This window comes from Saccoglossus kowalevskii, chromosome 9 (assembly GCF_978046115.1).
Source record: "Saccoglossus kowalevskii chromosome 9, keSacKowa6.1, whole genome shotgun sequence".
Classification (NCBI taxonomy): Eukaryota; Metazoa; Hemichordata; class Enteropneusta; family Harrimaniidae; genus Saccoglossus; species Saccoglossus kowalevskii.
In genome coordinates, this window is record NC_140649.1 from 33,373,155 (window position 1) to 33,392,460 (window position 19,306).

Here is a 19,306-nt window from a genome sequence, read left to right on the forward strand (position 1 = left end):
AATAAAGCAAAAAGTTGAAAACAAAATGTAGTTTTGGGCGGATTTTGCTCCTACAATGTCGCGCACTTGTTATTAACAATTTGCTTACGTCACAATTATTCTATCGCTTGTACAGTTTGTCCCCTCCCCTGATATTATCTCTTCACTCCAAAGATCGTTTGTAAACTTTGTATGGCAAGGCCGCCATTGAGTGCAGGCGGAAACTTTGTATTTGCCCATAGAAAACGATGGGCAAAATCTCACACACTTGCCATCTCGCATTGACAGTATGCGCCTTGAATACGCCTTCAGATATTAAATATTAAATATTAAATACTGCCCCCATCACAAAACGTGAGGGAGATTTGCAACGGCGTGTAATGCATGGTGCATATTCTACTGCTGGTTTTCTTGCTGGGGCAAATTTTGCTTTGTGGTGATCTGGTTTCGCTCATTCACATTGTTATTGAATGTCCGGCGATTGGCGCCTTCTGTCGCTTCATTTCGCGCATTTCTACTGAATTTTTACAACTTGGTTAGACGGTTCCTCCTTGGTGGTTTGTTATTTTGCCACCTCACCACTCACATTGTTTTCTCTCTTGTCAGTGTGAGAGTATTTTACTTTTTATCATTATCACTGCAAAAGTAGCTATCCATATCTCCCGGCGGAATAAACGGGAGGGAAGTGCTTTTGTGGATCCGTTGGAAATTCTCAAAACGCGCATCATCAGCAGAATTAAATCTGAGTACCAGTACTTCAAACTTGTGAAACAGGAGGACAGGTTCGAATACATCTGGACGGCACAAATGACGCTCTCTGTTTTTGTGAAAACTGTTAGGGTTCAGAGGTCGTTTTCACACTTCTGTTTATCAACTTGTCAAGGTCCTGGGCATGACGAAATCACTATACTATAGTACTAGTATATTGGTCCTGAGTAAAGTCCTGAAGGTCAGCCTTATTCCGCTGCGGTCAGAATCCACTTAGTTCTATTGAATTGTAAGCAAATGTAAGCTAATCAGTGATAACACAGGTGCAGCCAACAAGCAATAAATTTAAATAGTCAATTCTCTGGGACAAAAAATATTTTATGGGCCTTTTGAAGTATGCTAATTAAAGGAAAAGGGGGAAATTAAAACCTTTTCATATGCTACTCTCCATCTGAAAAAAATTGTCTTTCCCTCCTGCTAACCAAATTCATCTTTCCCCTGCCCTCATTGCCTACTCCCCTACCGCCAACTTGCCGAAGTGTAACATCAACTTCGTACATTCATAGTGATGACAACTGAACTCTATTTCTCACTTACACTGGTTGCAGTACAATGTTTGTGAATATCCGGGGTGAATATTCACAGTGACAGAACCTACATTGCTATGCCGATTGGTGGCGTAATTCATCGAGTCATTGGCTTATATGGGCTTCTTGAATACATTAACCACTCAGCAGATCATTGGGTGACTCGCTCTTTCAGTTATTGATAGCCAGTGGCGGATCCAGCAAAATGTATTGTGGGGGGGGGGGGCAAGCTTCGCTTAAAATATACGGAGCGTAAATCGCAGAGAAGCTATGCGTAATCCAGATGATATGAATCGTCATGCGTTTGGGAGGGGCCATAGCCCCCTGCCCCCCTCTGGATTCGCCACTGTTGATAGCACACGGCTGCCCACATTAAGCAGATGTTATTTCCCTCAATGCGTTTTTTTTATTATACCCTGTTCTGTTTTGGCCACCCTGCGATATTTTCATATGTGCCCTACCCACTAAAAAAAGTTTCCCTGTCCTTGCATTTTTTTTAGAAATCTGCCCTGCCCACTACGGGGTACTGATATTCCCCGTCCTCTACAAAAAATAGGAAAAATCCCCTGCCCTCAACAAAAATCCTTTGGAACAGCTTTTCCGATGAAAACAGCTCCACTGGCTGCACCTGATAACAACAAATGACCTAATTATCAGTAACTTGGGGAGTTTACTTGCGTGTTTTAGTTGCCCAGACCACGAAGCTAAAAAAAAGAGCTTCCTGTCCAGACTCCACTCCACTATCGAAGCTGAAAAAACAAGTCATATTAGGTGCAGTCATGAGCTCTACTGGTAGCTCTCATTCATTCTCAAAGACAGTCAATAATCGCATTGCTAACAGACAGTTTGATCCACCGGATGGAGGCTATGGATGGTGTGTTATGTTTGGGAGTTTTCTAATTTTTGTTCTTCTCGGTGGTGTGTTCTACTCATTTGGCGTGCTATATGTGGCGTTGTTGGACTCGTTCAATGCATCTAATGCTAATACAGGTAAGACAAAATCATACGCAGTTCGTTGGTCTTATTCAAATTGGCATATTGTATTAATTCACTGCCTCAATTTCTTTTAAAAATACTCAGATTCTGAAACAACAATTTTTTTTTTGAAAAACCCCTTTTTTTAATTCTGACCTCCCCCCTCAAAAATCAAATGGCCTAACCCTTAGCTGCAAGTACAGTACAGAGTGATTTAAATCGGTTATATTTTGTTGAAAGTCAGTTCTTTGTAGACATTGTAGCTATGGCTGCAGATTTCTTTTACTTTTCAATATTTCTGGAAATGAACCCTAATTTTGGAACCAACAGACAAAATTTGAGTAAATTTTCAGTTTTTCAATCTTCTGAAAGAAAGGAAGACTATTATAAATGGGATTATTTTATGAATTTGTGATGAACTAGTTGGGTCAATTCAGTGTTGGATTTGATTTTTATATTATTTACAGTTTTCTAATCATTATGATTTAATGTAATGTTTGTTTCCATTCTCGTTATTAAGCTCAGTATTTGGCGTAGAGTTGAAGCGTCAAAAGCAGGTGTTCATATGCTGGCTCAAAATGTCTATACTGTTCCATCTTTGGCATAATATAATTTGAATAAATAACTAATTGCTATTCATTTTATGAAACCAGTTCCAGAAACAGCCTAATATAAAAAGTATTTAAACTAATATTTTTGAATTTAATATTTTTACATTGTATTCTGGTAGGTTTGCTTTTCGTTTTTTTCTGCCTGTTAAATATTGAATATTTCTAAAAAAAATAATTACAATTAAAATGAAAAATCCAAAGTTTATAATGTACATATACTAGATTAAATTTAACCCATTTATTCTTCACTGTAATAAATTTGTTCAGAAGCAGCCTTTTTAGATTTCAGTTCTTAATTTTTGTCAACAATATTGTCAAATCCTACAGGGTTTGAGCTCCGGAGTGTAGAGGGGCAGCTGTTTGAATGTAAAAATTGATAAAATTTCTTTGATCAGACATTTTTATCATCTTTTGTAAATTATGATTCTGTGGTTATCTACTGGGTATATTTTACTATTTTTGTACTAGTAATACTTTTACATCATCCCACACATGGATCTAATTCTAACCCTGCCTATCCAGTGCCCCTTAGTTCTCATTGTATGTGCACAACTCTGGACATGTATAGTTATCTTGAAGGTCATACAATTGTGGCTTGAGTGTGGCTCATCTTATGGGGTGGAGTACACGGGGCTTAAGGAAATCTTTTCCATTATATATTTGGTATCAAAATCATGGCAGTAATTTACAGTTATTAAAATCAACATGAAAGTGATCTTGTTTGTTAGTAGTACAGTAGACGTGTACATCATACAACAATGCGTTCCTCATACTGTTCCCAGATTTATAGTTTTTTTATGAATATTTTGTACTATTCAATGATTTTGTATAATGTACACGCAATAAATCAGCATTATATTTTCTAGGTGGTTGGTAAAGCAGTTTTTACTATTGTATGTGACTTACTATAAATAATCTACCAATTATTTTTAGTTATATTTTCATAGAGTACATCAGGAGTAGCAACCGGTGCATATTCAAATATTTTCCGTTATATATTTGGTGTCAAAAACATGGCAAGAAGAAATGCTCAACATTTTTGCCATTTTTGCTTGGAATCCAAGATGGCAGCCAAACAATATGACAAATTGAATTATTTTATTCTTCCCATAAGAGGCTTTACCCATACATATATGTACTGTTGCATGCACAAGCAAACAATTTGGCAATATCAATTTTGGGGAGTCTATTCATTAAATGTCTATACTTACAGGAATCAGACAATTAATATACATGTACAATGTACCTTTGAACTTTGATGAAAATAAATGTGTGTAAATTTACTACGTTCAATTACCCACCATAGACTCTGGTCAGTCAAAATGACAATTTTGAACTGTAGGCATTAATTTGCGATTCAGCCATTGATGGAGAGAGAAATCTAGGTCAGCTGAAGCCCCTTGACCTCATATATTTTCTTCCACGTCATGCTCCACGTGACCGAGGCAATGAGGGCAACGCCATCTTGCCTTATTTTCTCCACAAAAAAACAGTGCGATTCAATCTCCAGTTTTTCCATTGGTAACAGTGGATATAGTGGCTGGTAGGATGAGTTTTTCTTATTTTGGAGCCTGTGACTTTTTTTTTGTGTCCAAAAAACTCAGATGACGCATTCAGCAATTTGTGGGGTCACATTGTGTCAGCTTTTAACTGTAATTCGTTTCACTCATGCATGCCTTGTTCATTTTACTAGTGTAGTTTTCAAATGGACAGGAAATAGGCAATTCACACAGTCGTGTGGCAATTGCCTCAAGTAACTCTTGGGTTGGTAACCCCCATAGCAAACGTCATCTGGGCTTAGGATACGTTCAGAATTTGAGGTTTTGCAACAAGGTTATGTACGCCAACTGGGATTCAAAGGTCTGGGATGTTTATCAGGACCGTGTGCGTGTTGAAAAGACTGATGGCGCTTTCAGTTCGGGGGCCCTGTAGGGTGTGAGTGAGTGGAGTGAGCGAAACTCCTCCCATTTGTTTACCGTTACCTTGGTACTGCATTGACAAGTGGGAGGCCCTACAGCAGTGGATCCGAAGTTTGGCAGCCCCCTGCTGATCAGAGGACATCATCACAGTCTGCTATTGCAGGCAGAGGTTTGCTAGATCGTGCCGGCAACGGCGAGGCTGTGCCCCTGGAGCTTGTTGCTCCTATGGAGCCTGTTACGGGTCTCTTTGTAGATTACTCCTCGCATCATGCAGGAGTTTGCCTACGAGATTCAGGCTTTGGTTGAGGGCCTGCCAGGACAAATTGTGTCCCTTGCAGGTCGGGTAGACCAAATGCAGTTGCCCCTTGTTCGGCAAGCCAGAAAAAGCACACTAGCAAGCGCTATTCAGCATGGGATGCTTCCCCTGGGATCCCCTTATCGGGGACCAATCAGGACATTGGTTTTGAACCCCCCTGCACTATGCCAGCCAGGAATCATCTGTCGGATCCAGTGACAAGGATTTTTTTTCCTAAGTCCTGCTTCCTTTTTCGGAGGTGTCTTGGTCATGCCCTTGCTCAAATTTTTTTTCTCGAAAAGTGTAGAGGGCGGGTTAGGCAATATCTGATTTGGCTGGTGCAACCTTGGGCGGCCACTAGGAGTCTGTTATTCGTAACAACTCCGTGAGCCACGCCGTGGGGGTGGTGTGGGGAACATCAATCCCAGTTATCCGATGTTCTACCCCCACCCTTAAACCTGAAGCAGCCACTCTTGGTAGTGCTGTCTCTTCCAGGATTCAGATGGCGGGATCAAAAGCAACACCAACTGCATGACTCTCTTGTTCCGGCCGAGTGCTTGACGCAGTGAGAACAAAGAGACATTGTTTATGGGCGGGCCTTGGTTCCCTGCAGAATAGAGGCCTAAGTCCCCAGGGTGGGGCAATCTCATGCTCAACCCTTTCCGCTGGACCAAGTGCTACCCGATCGATGCAGTGTTTGATACTGGTGGGACGGGTTAAGGGGGATGGCCGCGTTCATGGAATATTTCAGCAGTTCAGTCAGAAACAATCCACGCTCTGAGAGCATTGCGACCCTCAACTTTTGAGTTTGTTGCCTGCCCTCTGGAATGCATCTTATGCGCCTCCAGCACTCGAGTCTCAAAGGCAGAACGCACCAGCATCAAGACCAGCAAACACAGCTGTTGGTGGGACACCACATGGCTACGTGGGATATGCCGCATTGTCATCTGGCTCTCGTGGTAGGGGCTGCATCTGTGCAGCAGGATGCTGTTTTTGCTGTTTTTTTGCTGATGAACTGAGTTATGGGGTGTGTCACCATCTGAGTTACACAGACTGGGCCTTCTCCCACCATCTTTCGTTTAAGGATGGAAGGAGTAGTCTTGGTGCTTCGGGATCCCATCCTTACAGACTGGGGAGCCCACCTATTGGACAATTAAGCCCAAGGAATAAGGCCCCTGCATTAGGTTCGGGGCAGCCATATCGGCGGTGGGACGATCCAAAGTTAGACCCATTCACCACACCACCAGAATGCCAAGCACCTGATGTACGTGACACTCTTGCTGACTCTGGGCAAGGGACATTTTGTCGATCCCGTGGGCTCACATGAACGTGTACGCCTTTTCATCCCTCCTCGCTATTCTCTGGGTACTCGGGAAACTTCGACAGGAGCGCACCTGCATTTTGACACAGGTGGCGCCCAACAGGCTAAGCAAGACCTGGTTTCCACTAATAATGGGAATGTTAGTTGGAACACCAGTAGTGCTTCCAGACTTACTGGATCTGCTGTCCCAACTAGACGACACATCGGTTGACTCGCTCAGGCTTATCTGAGCAAGCTGCCAGGCCAGGGCGAACTGGGCTTCCACCAATGCAGCCTAGTGTAGTGGAAGGTTGATCCATGCCATCCCTTTGTTGGCTAGGTAGCTGATTTTTTCGTTCATTTGTTTGACCTGTTGGGCTTGTCCTATGCAGGAATTGCTGTCTTTAGGCCTGCCTTGTCACCCACGAGAATCTCTTGCGGACAAAACTAGCCAATTGTCCTATTTTTGGGAGACTGTTTACCGCTTTCCATCAGAGGCATAGACTCTGAACAAGGGAACTGCCCAATTGGAACTTGTCGGTTGTATTTTCAGCTTTAGGCAGACCACCTTTGGAGCCTCTGGGATCAGCACCACTGAAATATTTGACGTAGAAAACAGTCTTACTGCTAGCTGTCGCCTCTGGTAGGCGCCATTCTGAGCTAGGGGTCTTGTCCTTCTCAGACGGTTGTGCCACCTTTATGGACAATCAAGCTGTGATAAAGACACAAATCAAGTTTCTCGCCAAGATCCAAATTCCAGGACACGACTCTTAGCTGATCGTCATCCCGTCTGGCCAACATTGTCGGCTCCGGGGATCAAGAGGAGTTGCCACTTTGCCCGGTTCGAGCATCGAGTTACTATGGGAACCTTACTAGTGAGCCATGGCAGCAAGCACATGTTTATGTGTTATGGCCAAGGTAAGCAGAACAGACCAGCCTCGCCCAACTTCCATTTCCAGGTGGATCACTGTGACAGTGTGTGTGGTTTATGACCATCTGGCATCCTCAACACAGGGTCAACAGAGCGCATGACGTTCGTGCAATCACTAACTCATTGGCTCTTGCCTAAGGCGCCCCCTCGAGCATATACTGAGGGCGGCTTCTGGAGAACGCAAATGTCTTTACCAGTTATTACCTAAGGGACACCCAAACCGTTGAAGAGGGTTCTTTTAGGGTGGGTCCTCTCGTAGTGGGTCAGACTTTGGTTTCTGACCTGGTCCGGACGACGGCAGGAATCCCTGTGCATAGGCAAAGAGTAGTCTCTGTTACAGATTTGTGCAAAGAAGTTTCTCCCTATGGTGGGTAATTAAACATAGTGAATTTAGGCAGAGGGTTTTCAACCTATTCACATAGTTCATACCCACCATAGACTCCAGGTCCCTCCCGACCACCCCCACTTTCTGTAGCGATTGGCTTAGTCCTCATTACGAAGAAAACCAGAAGTGATCATAAGGATAGATGGTGTTTTCTTCATTGCCTCAGTCACAAGGTGCTTGACATGGAAGAAAATCTATGAGGTCATATGGCTTCCCCTGACCTAGCTACTTGGAACCACCCTGATCATTGCTTGCAGATTTATTTCTGAATGCTGTATTTACTCTATTAGAAACACATGTGCTATGAATAATAATCAACATTTTTGCTTTATGTCTATTGTGGAAGATGTGCTTCTAATAACGTACATACTGTATTTTTTCTAAGTTCTTTCTAAGCTTTCTTTTACTTGTGGGATGTCATCGACTACATCAAAATTATCTTTCATATTACCCAAGCATGCATTCACCTCAAATAATGAAAGTGCCAATGTCGTCTAATTTATATAACTGAGATAATTGGTAACTATAAAAAAGAAATGCATCAATATTCAAAGTTGAGGTTTTTGGAGGTTGATTACATGTGAAAATAACAAAAGTAAAACTTGATTATTCGCTATCAAAGCAAATTACAATTGTTATACTGATCAAAACATCCAATGATATACTCAACTTGTATGTAGACTAGGTGTTCTTACAGTACCACATTGAAAGCGACTTTTTGGAACACATTGCATATTTGTGTGACTTGCAGTCAATTTGCTTTTTTCTTAATTCTGATTTGTCATATTTGACAATGCACATGTAATACAATCTTTATACAATGTAATTGGTGAAAGGTAAAAATGATAAATGTAACATATATAGCAACTGTAAAGTAGGTAATAATAGATCGCGATATTCAATATTATAAGACATCTCGGATAAAGTATTCTTCCCCAATGTTAGATAGGAATGGAGTCGAATGTTCAAAACGTCTGGTTGTCTTGAATCTTTGCCAAGTCTACAATTACCTTCTACCATTATATATATATATATATTATGCAATCTCTACAATGGAGCATGATTATTATTATATTTAATCTTCCAACAGCATTGGTAGGAACGTTCTCGTGTAGTATGGGAATTATCGGCAATGGTGTGTCTATGACATTATGTAATCGATATGGGCACCGCAAGATTCTGATGGTTTCTGGAATATGTTCTTCAATAGGATTTGTTATTTGTTCTTTTACAACTTCATTGAGACAAATATATGTTGTGTATGGAGTTTTTATAAGTATGTGTTTGGGTTCTTTATCTTATTTATGTATTTAAATAGTTACATGTATACAAATATGCTGTTAAATAGCCTGAAATGACGTAGTTATAATTCTAGGATGAGCTGATATAGAATAACATTATCAATGACATCATGTACACACATTTGGTTCACATATTTTATTTTATTAATAGATTGTGTACTAATTGTATTTAGTTGTGGCAACTTCTAAAGGCTTTACTCGTGAGACACATCCCTGATAATCATGTGATCGCGCCAACAACTGCATCGATTGGATGATTGCATTGTTTACTCTGTCATGCCCTTAGAGTTTGATGATAGAGTGTGTAATATTTTAGAGGAAGGAGATTAGTGGGGGCTGAGGGATGACCTCAGCTGCCAGTTTGGATGAATAAAACTGGACTATCTGTAACGAACTAATGTGTTGGATTAGAGTCTAATCTGGTATCTGGAATCTGGTATCAGCCAACGTATGCTGACACTGACACATATTTTATTATTCCTTGCTGTTTCAGGTTTCTTGTACTGGATAACATCTTTTCCTGCAATATCTATGATTCGTGAATATTTTTCTAAGAAAATGCCAATGGCTATAGGACTGGCCCTTTCCGGAACTGGTGCAGGGCAGTGTATATTTTCCATTTTAACACAAATTCTTCTTGACAATTATGGATGGCGAGGGACGTTGATTGTCCTTGGGGGAACTTCTTTACATTTCTGTTTAGCAGGTGCACTATTTAGGCCGACAAAATATTATTATCGACTCACAAAACCACCAGCCCAATATACCAAAATAACCGAAAGAGCAACCACCTTCGAGGACACAGAGAATCACGACTTGTATGTGGCTGACAAATTCAATCAACGCGTCTCAAACCCTGATGACTCTGATAGTAATTTTAGTGAAAAGCCTGCCGCAACTACAGTGCAACTGAAGAAGAAAGCGAGCAGAAGCTGTTGCATCACTGGTTTGAGAAATCTTCAGACTGTATTTAAGTCAATGTGTGACCTACCGCTTTTTAGAAATGTTGTGTTCTTGCTGTTGATATTATCCGTACTCGGTTCTACATGGTCACAGTATATAGTTATTGTTCACATGGTAAATATTCAAGAAAACATGTCATGCATGATTCAATAGGATAAACAAAATTCAACATAACTCGTTATGATTGTCGTTATGATTGTCGACATGGAATTGATTGAATTTATATCTACATTGTGTTGAAATATACATGCATAAATAAATAAATGAATTCCTAATCAACAAGACCATCCGAACATGGCGACATTTGGCTTGAATTATAGTTCTCAATTTCAACCTTCTGGCATTGATTTTGTATTGTAGAAATCCAATATTACTTTTGAATGCTCACAATTGTTTAATCAAATATAGAAAGTGTTTTATACATTCAAAGTAAACAAAAAATATACATAGCTTTGTCAAATGTTTCTAGGGGAAACTTACAAGCATGTATATTTCAACTTACAAAAAAGTAAACATTGTGAACATTTTTCGAGGAGGATAATTGAATGTCATAATTGATTTCCCCGGCAGGTTAAACGTGCCAAAGATTATGGAATCCCCAGCTTTAAAAGTTCAAGTTTACCAGCAATCATGGGTCTTACTCAGTTTGTTGGAAGAATATTCTGGGGAGTTGGAGGAAGTCTACTAAAAGTTCAACCTCATATATTGTACGGTGCTGGCATGGTGATTTCTGGGATTGCAACAGTGGTTAGCATCCATAGCAAAACGTATGAAGGTGTGTGTATATTATTTCTATTCCAATGTGCGATCATTGCTGGAGGTTATGTTATAATTTATTAAATTTTTATGAAAATTGTGGTTTTAAACAACATTTGTACTGCAACTGATCGTATATCAAGTATTGAATTCAATATTGATTCCGAGTGCTGCATTATTACTGGAAGCATTATACTTTTCTAATTTATTTTTGAAGACACTTTCAAAATCATATGCATATATTTATATCTCTTGGGGAAATTAGCATTTGCCTGTATGCAAATTGTATTTTAGAGATATTTGTACTGCAAATTATATGTATTGAAATATATTGTAATGATCCATTGCTGATATCGACGATTATGAATTAGAGTATCCACTTGTATATCTCTTAGGGCAATTAGCGTTTGCTATTGTATTTGGTGCTGGTATGGCGTGCTATATTCCCATGTTGCCTGTTGTTGTACATTATTTCTTTCCTGTGAGATACGACCGTGCTCTTTCTATTTGCTTGCAAACCCAGGCATTAGCGATGATGATTGGAACTCCGATTGCTGGTGAGTATATACAAGGTTTAACGCTGACTCCTTCATTTAAAATTTGTTAGCAGAATGTGTAATTATGATGCGTACACGCATTCCTGTAGTGTCCTGTTAATGTTGTGTGTTCAAAGCAAAGCCAATAATGTGAACAATATTATACACCATAACAGTCAAACATTTCGCATAACAGGTAAACATATTCCATTATTATATCTCATGACGATGACAGCCAATCAGATTCGCGCATTACAGGTAGACATATTCGTGTATCGACCTGCTGCCATATTCGTATGTCTATCTCCACCCGGGTACCTTCCTACAGCATTTACCTGATATACGGCAATAACTAGTCAGGGGAACACGATATGCGCCAATATTCATAAACTGATTAGTTGCCAGGTTTGCGTTCACTATTTGACTATCATATTGGAAAGCAAACTGGAATTTTGTAGCGATTTCGCGTGATGTTGCGCTTGCCGTGCGTTTCGCCATTCGATCTGCGATTGCGCAGTTCGTCTACCTGAAATATTTTAGAGTCGTGCACTTTACCTTGTTACGGTACCGTTTTGACAATATATCGACATACTATGTACAGGGTATTTGTTGAAATAGAATAGTGTTGACATTAACCTTTACTCAAGCAGTGTGCAGCTCGTTTTAGTGTTCTAATGCGAACTGGAAGACAGTGTAGCGTATAGATTCACACAGGATGGCGCCGGATGTGTTTGTAAAAATATATACTAATTCGTCAGGCTGAAGCTGTTGAAATTAGGTTTATCAAAACAACATAAAAGTGAAAAGGCATCCATGATACAATTACATTTACAACTTGATAGAATTCAATCACTGCTCTTGAACTCTTTCAACTTGTATATTTGTGTTCATACATGCATTCAGCTCTACGAGCGTGACCTGGAAGATTACCATGGTTGAGTACCACAATTTCTGTTTTATTTAAGATTTATTCGGTATAATAATACAAATGTACACCCAAACAGCGGTGGACATACAGTTTTAGAGACCCTCAGAACCCATTGTCAGCCTCGGTTGACAATGAGCTCTTCGGGTCGCTAAAACTGTATGTCCACCGCTGTTGGGGTGAACATTATTTTGTATAATGTCCACCTGGCATTATAAAAAAATGTTCCTTAAAACAGAAAAGGTGGCGCTCGATCACATACTAGTAGTTAAATGCACTGCATTAAAGGCAATTTATAGCTTTAACAAGTCCAATAGCTGTGGGGATGCTGTTACGGTGTTGTTTTGTGCCAGCCTATCCTGTCAGCAGGTTTAGGGTGACGACGAACTACTCTTACGGACACTATGTACGAAACACGTAGTATACGAAAACAAAATAGAAGCTGTACAGTACGGGGGCAAAACACGATCTACTTAAATATTACTGCCTATCGTGTTCCTCTAATTAGTGTCATAATCACTGTAGTTTGTTTAAGCTGAATTAATTCAAAATATAAAAAAATGTATTGAACAAATATTCTGTATTTCCAGCAAATTATATTTAGTTGATATTACAAGGTTATAACTTGATATACCATTTATTATCTTATTTAGGTGTGATGCGTGATGTTTTACAAGGTTATAACTTGATATACCATTTATTATCTTATTTAGGTGTGATGCGTGATGTTCTAGGAAATTATGACGCTGCATTTTACATGGTGGCAGCAGTCTTAATGGTGTCAGCTATTTGTAGCTTTCTCATGCCAATTGCAGATAAATACATTGAGTATAGAAATGCCAATATAAGAAGAGACAATTCATTGCCGGGGACGGGAAAAGAACAGAATACAGATTTAGTTTGTTATAAAGAAGACATGGCTTCAATTACAACAGTTTAATGATAATGAATATTGCTACTTGGATGTTTTCTATTTTGTACTTGATTACGTATCATACAATTATATCTGTTATTAGTCCCCGTTCGGACGAAGTCCGAAAACGGGGACTTATAATTCGGTCTCCGTCCGTGCGTCTGTGCGTCCGTCCGTCCGTCCAGAGTCATATCTCAGAATCCCTTGGACCGATCCCGTTCATTCTTTGCATGTGCCTAGTACTTTATGTGGGACATATGCACATGCAGTGGTTTAGCGATTCGATTCAAAATGGCCGACTGGCAGCCATCTTGTTTTTTGAAAATGTTGTATTTTGGACATGCTTTGTCAGTTTTCATTCAAACTTGGTACATAGATTAGACATGTTAGGATACATGTCCATGATGATTTATTTCACAATTGGATCAAAGATGGCCGACTGGCAGCCATCTTGTTTTTTGAAAATGTCGTATTTTGGACATGCTTTGTCAGTTGTCATTCAAACTTGGTACATGGATTATACATGTTATGATACATGTCCCTGACGATTTATTTCGCAATTGGATCAAAGATGGTGGACTGGCAGGCATCTTTTTTTTATATGTGGAATCTTGGACGTGCTCTGTCAGTTTTCATTCAAATTTGGCACATACATGTACTTTATACATGTTAGGATGCATGTCCATGACAATTTGTTTCAAAATCTGGTCAAGGATGGCTGATTGACAGCCATCTGACTTTTTGGCCTTACTACTATATTTCCACAATTTATGTACCATTTTCATTCATATTTGGCACATACGTCATACATATCAGTGTGTTTCATAATCAGATCAAAGATGGCCGAATAACGGCTGTTTTTATTTTTGGCCATATTACTACTACACGGAATACGTGTTTTGATGTAAATAAACAATATGTTGTATACGCCACTTGGAACTCAAGTTTCAAGGACACGCTCGCGACAACCCCTCCGCTTTAATATGATGAGCACAAAGAGAACTTTCAAAAATTTAACGGGGACTGTGTCATTTTCAATGACTTGTTTTATTTAATAAGGTTATAACGTGCATTGTACATTATTTTTGACTCCCATGTGCGAAGCACAAAATGGAATTCTTTGCAGTTAGTGTGTCTGTCTGTATGTGTATGTATGTATGTGTGTATGTGTGTCCGTCTTTTCCACTGATATCTCAAGAACCATACATCAGTTTTTTATGAAACTTGGTGCATAGATGCTCTAGGCCAATGCACAGATTTGATTAGATTTTGGTAAAATTCCATGCATATTAATTACCTAATTTGCATGATAATAAGCTAATGTTTCGCTGTTCCATGACTGTTCCATTGATATCTAAAGAACCACTCATTGGATTTTGATGACACTTGGTATATAGATGCTCTGAACTTGTGCGCAGATTTGATTAGTTTTTGGTGAAAATCCGTGCATATTCAAACTTAATTTGCATGATAATTAGCTAATTTTTAGCTGTTCCATGACTGTTCCACTGATATCTAAACAACCACTCATTGGATTTTGATGAAACTTGGTACATATATGCTCTGAACTAATTCTAGGTTTTGATTAGTTTTTGGTAAAAATTACCTAATTACTAATTACCTAATTTGCATAATGATTAGTGAATTTTCGGTTTTTCCACTGATCATGTACTAATCATCACATTTCAATGAAACTTGGTACATAGATGTCATAGGACACTGCACAGACCTGATAGTTTTTAGGGTAATATCAGTGCATATTAATTACCTAATTTGCATAATTAATAAATTTTCAGCTTTTGATGTTTCAAGTAGTAAGCATTATATTTCAATGAAACTTGGTACATTTATTATTTTTGGGATAAATATTTGTGAATATTAATCACCTAATTTGCATAATTAGTTAATTTTCAGCTTTTCCACAGATATCTCAAGTACTAATCATCACATTTCAATGAACGTTGGTACATAGATCTTTTAGGACTATCCAGAGACCTGATTAGTTTTAGGGTAAATAATTGTGCATATGAATTACCTAATTTGCATAAATAATTAATTTTCAGCTTTCACCCTGATTTCTCAAGTACTAATCATCTCATTTCAGTGAAACTTTGTACATGGATGCTGTAGGACAATAGACAGACCTGGATAATTGTGGGTTAATCTCTGTACATATTAATTACTAATTTGCATAATTAACCAATTTTAAGCTATCACACTGATATCTAAGGTACTAATTATTCCATTTCAATGAAACTTGGTACAACGATGCTCTAGGACAATGTACAAACCTGATTAGTTTGGGGTTAAAATCTGTTTATATTAATTCCCTAATTAGCATAATAATTCATATTTTTTTGGTTCCAATCACATTTCAATAAAACTTGGTACATAGATGGTCTGTTACATTGCGCAGACCTCATTAGTTTTACACTCAAATCTGTTCATATTAATTTTCTGATTTGCATTATTAGTTTTCAGCTTTTCCATCACTATCTCAATCAAGTACAAGTAATTTTGAATTTTAAATTTAATGTGTCTCCAATACTCTCAGCACATGGGAGTTCTTTCTAAGCTTTCTTTGATATTATTTACATACAGCCAGATACATTTGGTCATCTGTGGTGATCTAAAATTATACATATTATTAAACAAGTTTATATAGTACTATTATAATAGAATTTAATTGACAATCTTTTGGAAGAGGACATAGGGACTCGTGCAAAACATTTCAGAATAGCGTGTGATGTGCAGCAGGTGATCGAACTTTGACCCCCTACCGACATGAATAAATAAATACCTCGGTGTTTCAGTTATTTTGAACTCTATATTTAGTAAAGAATGGGGCCTTTCATAAGTGAGTATATACATTAGGATCATTGTATAAATTCGATTGTCACCATAATTCTTCAGTTATCGTGGTTTTGGGATATTGAAAGTAAAGTGTATATTAGATATATATATATATTGGTTCTGAATGAATATATGTCAGTATTAGCTCACGTTTAGTGACAACTTGGCATGATTCGGACACTGGCGATGAATTTGCCGTGGCATTGAAACACTTAGACTTGTATTACCAGCAACGTGAAAAAGTTATGACATAGAGACCCTCACAGCCTCAAACGCAGAAATATGATTACCATTCGAAGACCTTCGTGGGAGGTGATGAAAAATTTAAAACTAAAAACAATTCAACAAATAAATAGATTTGAGATTTTCGTTCTCGAAATCGTGATAACTAAATTATTCATTCTCGTATGTTATAATTTCTGTGATCCATCCTTAGTGTGCATAGTCTATAGGTATAGGAAACATTATCAACACATACACATACCACAAGGTGACAAATCATTTACTAATACATAAGAACATAAATGTTCCTATAATGGCATACCTATTTATGAAGCTAGAGTTTTATCAGAAAAAAAACAAGCTTTACCAACCGCCCAAGAATGAATCTGTCGCAATTAATGATGGTTAATGAGTTCAGTTAGAATAGTTGTCGTTTGAAAAAACAAAATATCTCACAAAATGCAGTTTGAATCGTATCCCACCTAATACATAATTTACGTTCTATGTAGGTCAAACTTGATTATGGAATTACCAGTTTTAAATGTTCCAGTTTAAATACACTGGCATGGGATTACCATAATAGACTATTTGTCTCGGGCGTCAATTAGATACTATTTGTTATTAATTACTTATTAGAACGCTAACATCTAGTTCATTTACTACTGTACTAAATATTGACATGGCTTGATAGGTGCATGGCTTCATATGGACATGGTGCAACTTTTATGGTGGCTGTTGTGTATCGTTACTTTCTGCAAGAACGATTTTGATAACTCCATAAGTTGAACTTACTATTCGCCCAAATGTATTCTTCCTGTACTATCTTCATAACTGTTATAAACATATCATAGACTTGAGGTTAATTGAGAGAATATCCGTACTACCCCAGAGCATAATCTCTCACACACAAAGTAATAATGAAATGACAAAAATATGTTGTGCTGTACGAGCTTGAAAACAAAGAGTGTTCGCCTACTCTAAATGAAGAGAATTTCTATGTTCGATTCAGTGCGAATGCGGTTTGAACGAATGAAAATACGGCTTTTAAAGTAGTGATAATTTTTCTGGTTCTCTGTGCTAGATAGATTAACGCCTTTGCCGGTCAAAATATTAAGTTTAAGGATATCACTGTTCATTCAAAGTAATATATCTAGCACATATTCGTTGGAACTAGGTCAAATTAATATTGAACACATTTTGTAGACATATATTTACATACATTTATTTCATATGAGTCACTTTGGGAATCGCATAAACGAAATCTAGACTACTTTATGACATATCAATTTATTATCTCATTTAGATTGTATGCGTGATGTTCTAGGAGACGACTATGCTGCGTTTTTCCATGACTGAGCACATTTTTTTATAATGTCGGCGGATTTGTGCTTTTTTTTATTTCAAATGATGGGGAAAACGGAATACTGATTTAATACAGTCTAATGAAGATATAACTTTTATTCCAACAGTTTAATTACAATGCATATTCACTCTTCCATAATTTCATGTTTACTCACAGATCGCCATTACATCATTTATTTGATTTAAATTCGTGTAACGGGCATTCATTAATTCATAATTCATTAATTATGCATAAAAGTAATTATATGAACGAACGATTCATTGTCTTCAAACATAAAACGTAGAATTGTAGAAACACTATTGCTAACCTATATTTGTCTGAATTTATTGTCTGAATATGAACGTACAAAAACCACTCAAATGTAACCTTGTTCATCAGTTAAAACGAAATTTTGAGAGAGACGAAAATATAAACAGTGTATTTTTCAAAAACCGTAATTAAGTTAATTAATTCACTATTTGAATGAAGACCATTCCAATTCAGCGTTGAGTCTGTCAAATAGATAGACTCATTTACGCATTGTATTTTCAACCCTTTATCTTGTTTTTTGGTGTGTTTTCTATTAAATATTAAGTTGTGTTTCTCATCAATTATGTGACGATTTGAGTATTCTAGACAGTTCAGACTGGCGTTGGCCTCAACTGCATGGAACACAACATGTTTGTGGATTATCATATCGCAAATACAGACTGCCACCATGATTGGTGTTGTATGGCTGAAAACATCGTCAACACTCGTATGTCACTTATAAATCGTGTCTTTTCAAATTTCCGTTGTTCGTCTTTACATGCATGGCTCTTAATAGGTATATAATATAATCTGGTACGTCAAAAGAAATGGAGAAATGTGGTAGATATATATATACGTTGCATCGCATTCCGGTCGTATGGCACGGTCAACTCTGGGTGTATTGCTTACCTGCATTGAGTGTAGAAAATTATATGACAATGCTGGACATATGAAAATATTGTTTGCATCTATTATATACAGCATTGAGTGGTGCAGTCTACTCTATGTTTGTTAGACTGTACACTAGAATAGAGTATATGCTTCAAATTAATTTTAATCTTATGTAAAAAAGTTTATGCTTAATAAAATCCGACATGATATACATGTAACTGTAATTAAATAAATAGATTTCCATGCAAGGAATATAACATACAGCATTACATAATGAAATATATTCCAAACAAATTATCAAAATAATAACTGAAGAGAAATATTTGAAGTAATCGCCCCACTGTATTTCAGTGACAATATGCTGGTCGCCCTCTGTTGGAGATAAAGTGTATTGTCTTGTTTTACTTCTGCCTCTCTTTTGGCAGGATCATACTGGAAATTATATTGGCGATCCGCTCCGCTAGAATTGTCCTAAAAATCATCCGCTCCTTTAAAATCACGTGTGTGCGTGTGTTGAATATTTTCGCGCCAAATGTATCTCCGCCAACAAATTTAGAGTTAAATACATTGGACATAGCTCATTCTACTTAGCTTGTTATTTGAATATTTTATATCTTTTTTCATCACCTGGTATTTTTTTTTTAAATTCTGACCCATATATAGTTGCCATGAATACCTTCGCGCCAAATGTATCTCACCCTACTATTCTAGAACATCCTAGTAGCTCATTATACTCAGCTTGAGTGTAGATACAAAGTTACTATTTTTTAATGTCTTTTTTCATTACTGTGAAATTTGACCTCAAAGTTGGGGTAACTTTTCACCAGTAACTGTTTTTCAACTTGATTTTTTTGACTTGGTCGATTTTCTTCATACTTGTCAGG

General features: G+C 37.8%; 1 protein-coding gene across 1 annotated transcript; it reads left to right on the forward strand.

Moving 5' to 3' along the window:
• Positions 1 to 1,989: 1,989 nt before the first annotated feature.
• Positions 1,990 to 13,121, forward strand: LOC144341580 (monocarboxylate transporter 13-like). The gene is made up of 6 exons (XM_078006896.2): positions 1,990 to 2,264; positions 8,781 to 8,966; positions 9,485 to 10,068; positions 10,525 to 10,729; positions 11,106 to 11,267; positions 12,885 to 13,121. The coding sequence occupies exons 1-6, from the start codon at positions 2,054 to 2,056 to the stop codon at positions 13,109 to 13,111; spliced, it is 1,575 nt and encodes a 524-aa protein (XP_077863022.2). The 5' UTR covers positions 1,990 to 2,053; the 3' UTR covers positions 13,112 to 13,121.
• Positions 13,122 to 19,306: the final 6,185 nt, after the last annotated feature.

Excerpts from the sequence above, each read along its gene's own strand:
- LOC144341580 (XM_078006896.2), top strand. The coding sequence starts at position 2,054 with ATGAGCTCTACTGGTAGCTCTCATTCATTCTCAAAGACAGTCAATAAT. Across the intron at positions 10,069-10,524 it reads ATATAGTTATTGTTCACATG|GTTAAACGTGCCAAAGATTA; the intron begins GTAAATATTCAA and ends TTTCCCCGGCAG. Across the intron at positions 11,268-12,884 it reads GATTGGAACTCCGATTGCTG|GTGTGATGCGTGATGTTCTA; the intron begins GTGAGTATATAC and ends TATCTTATTTAG.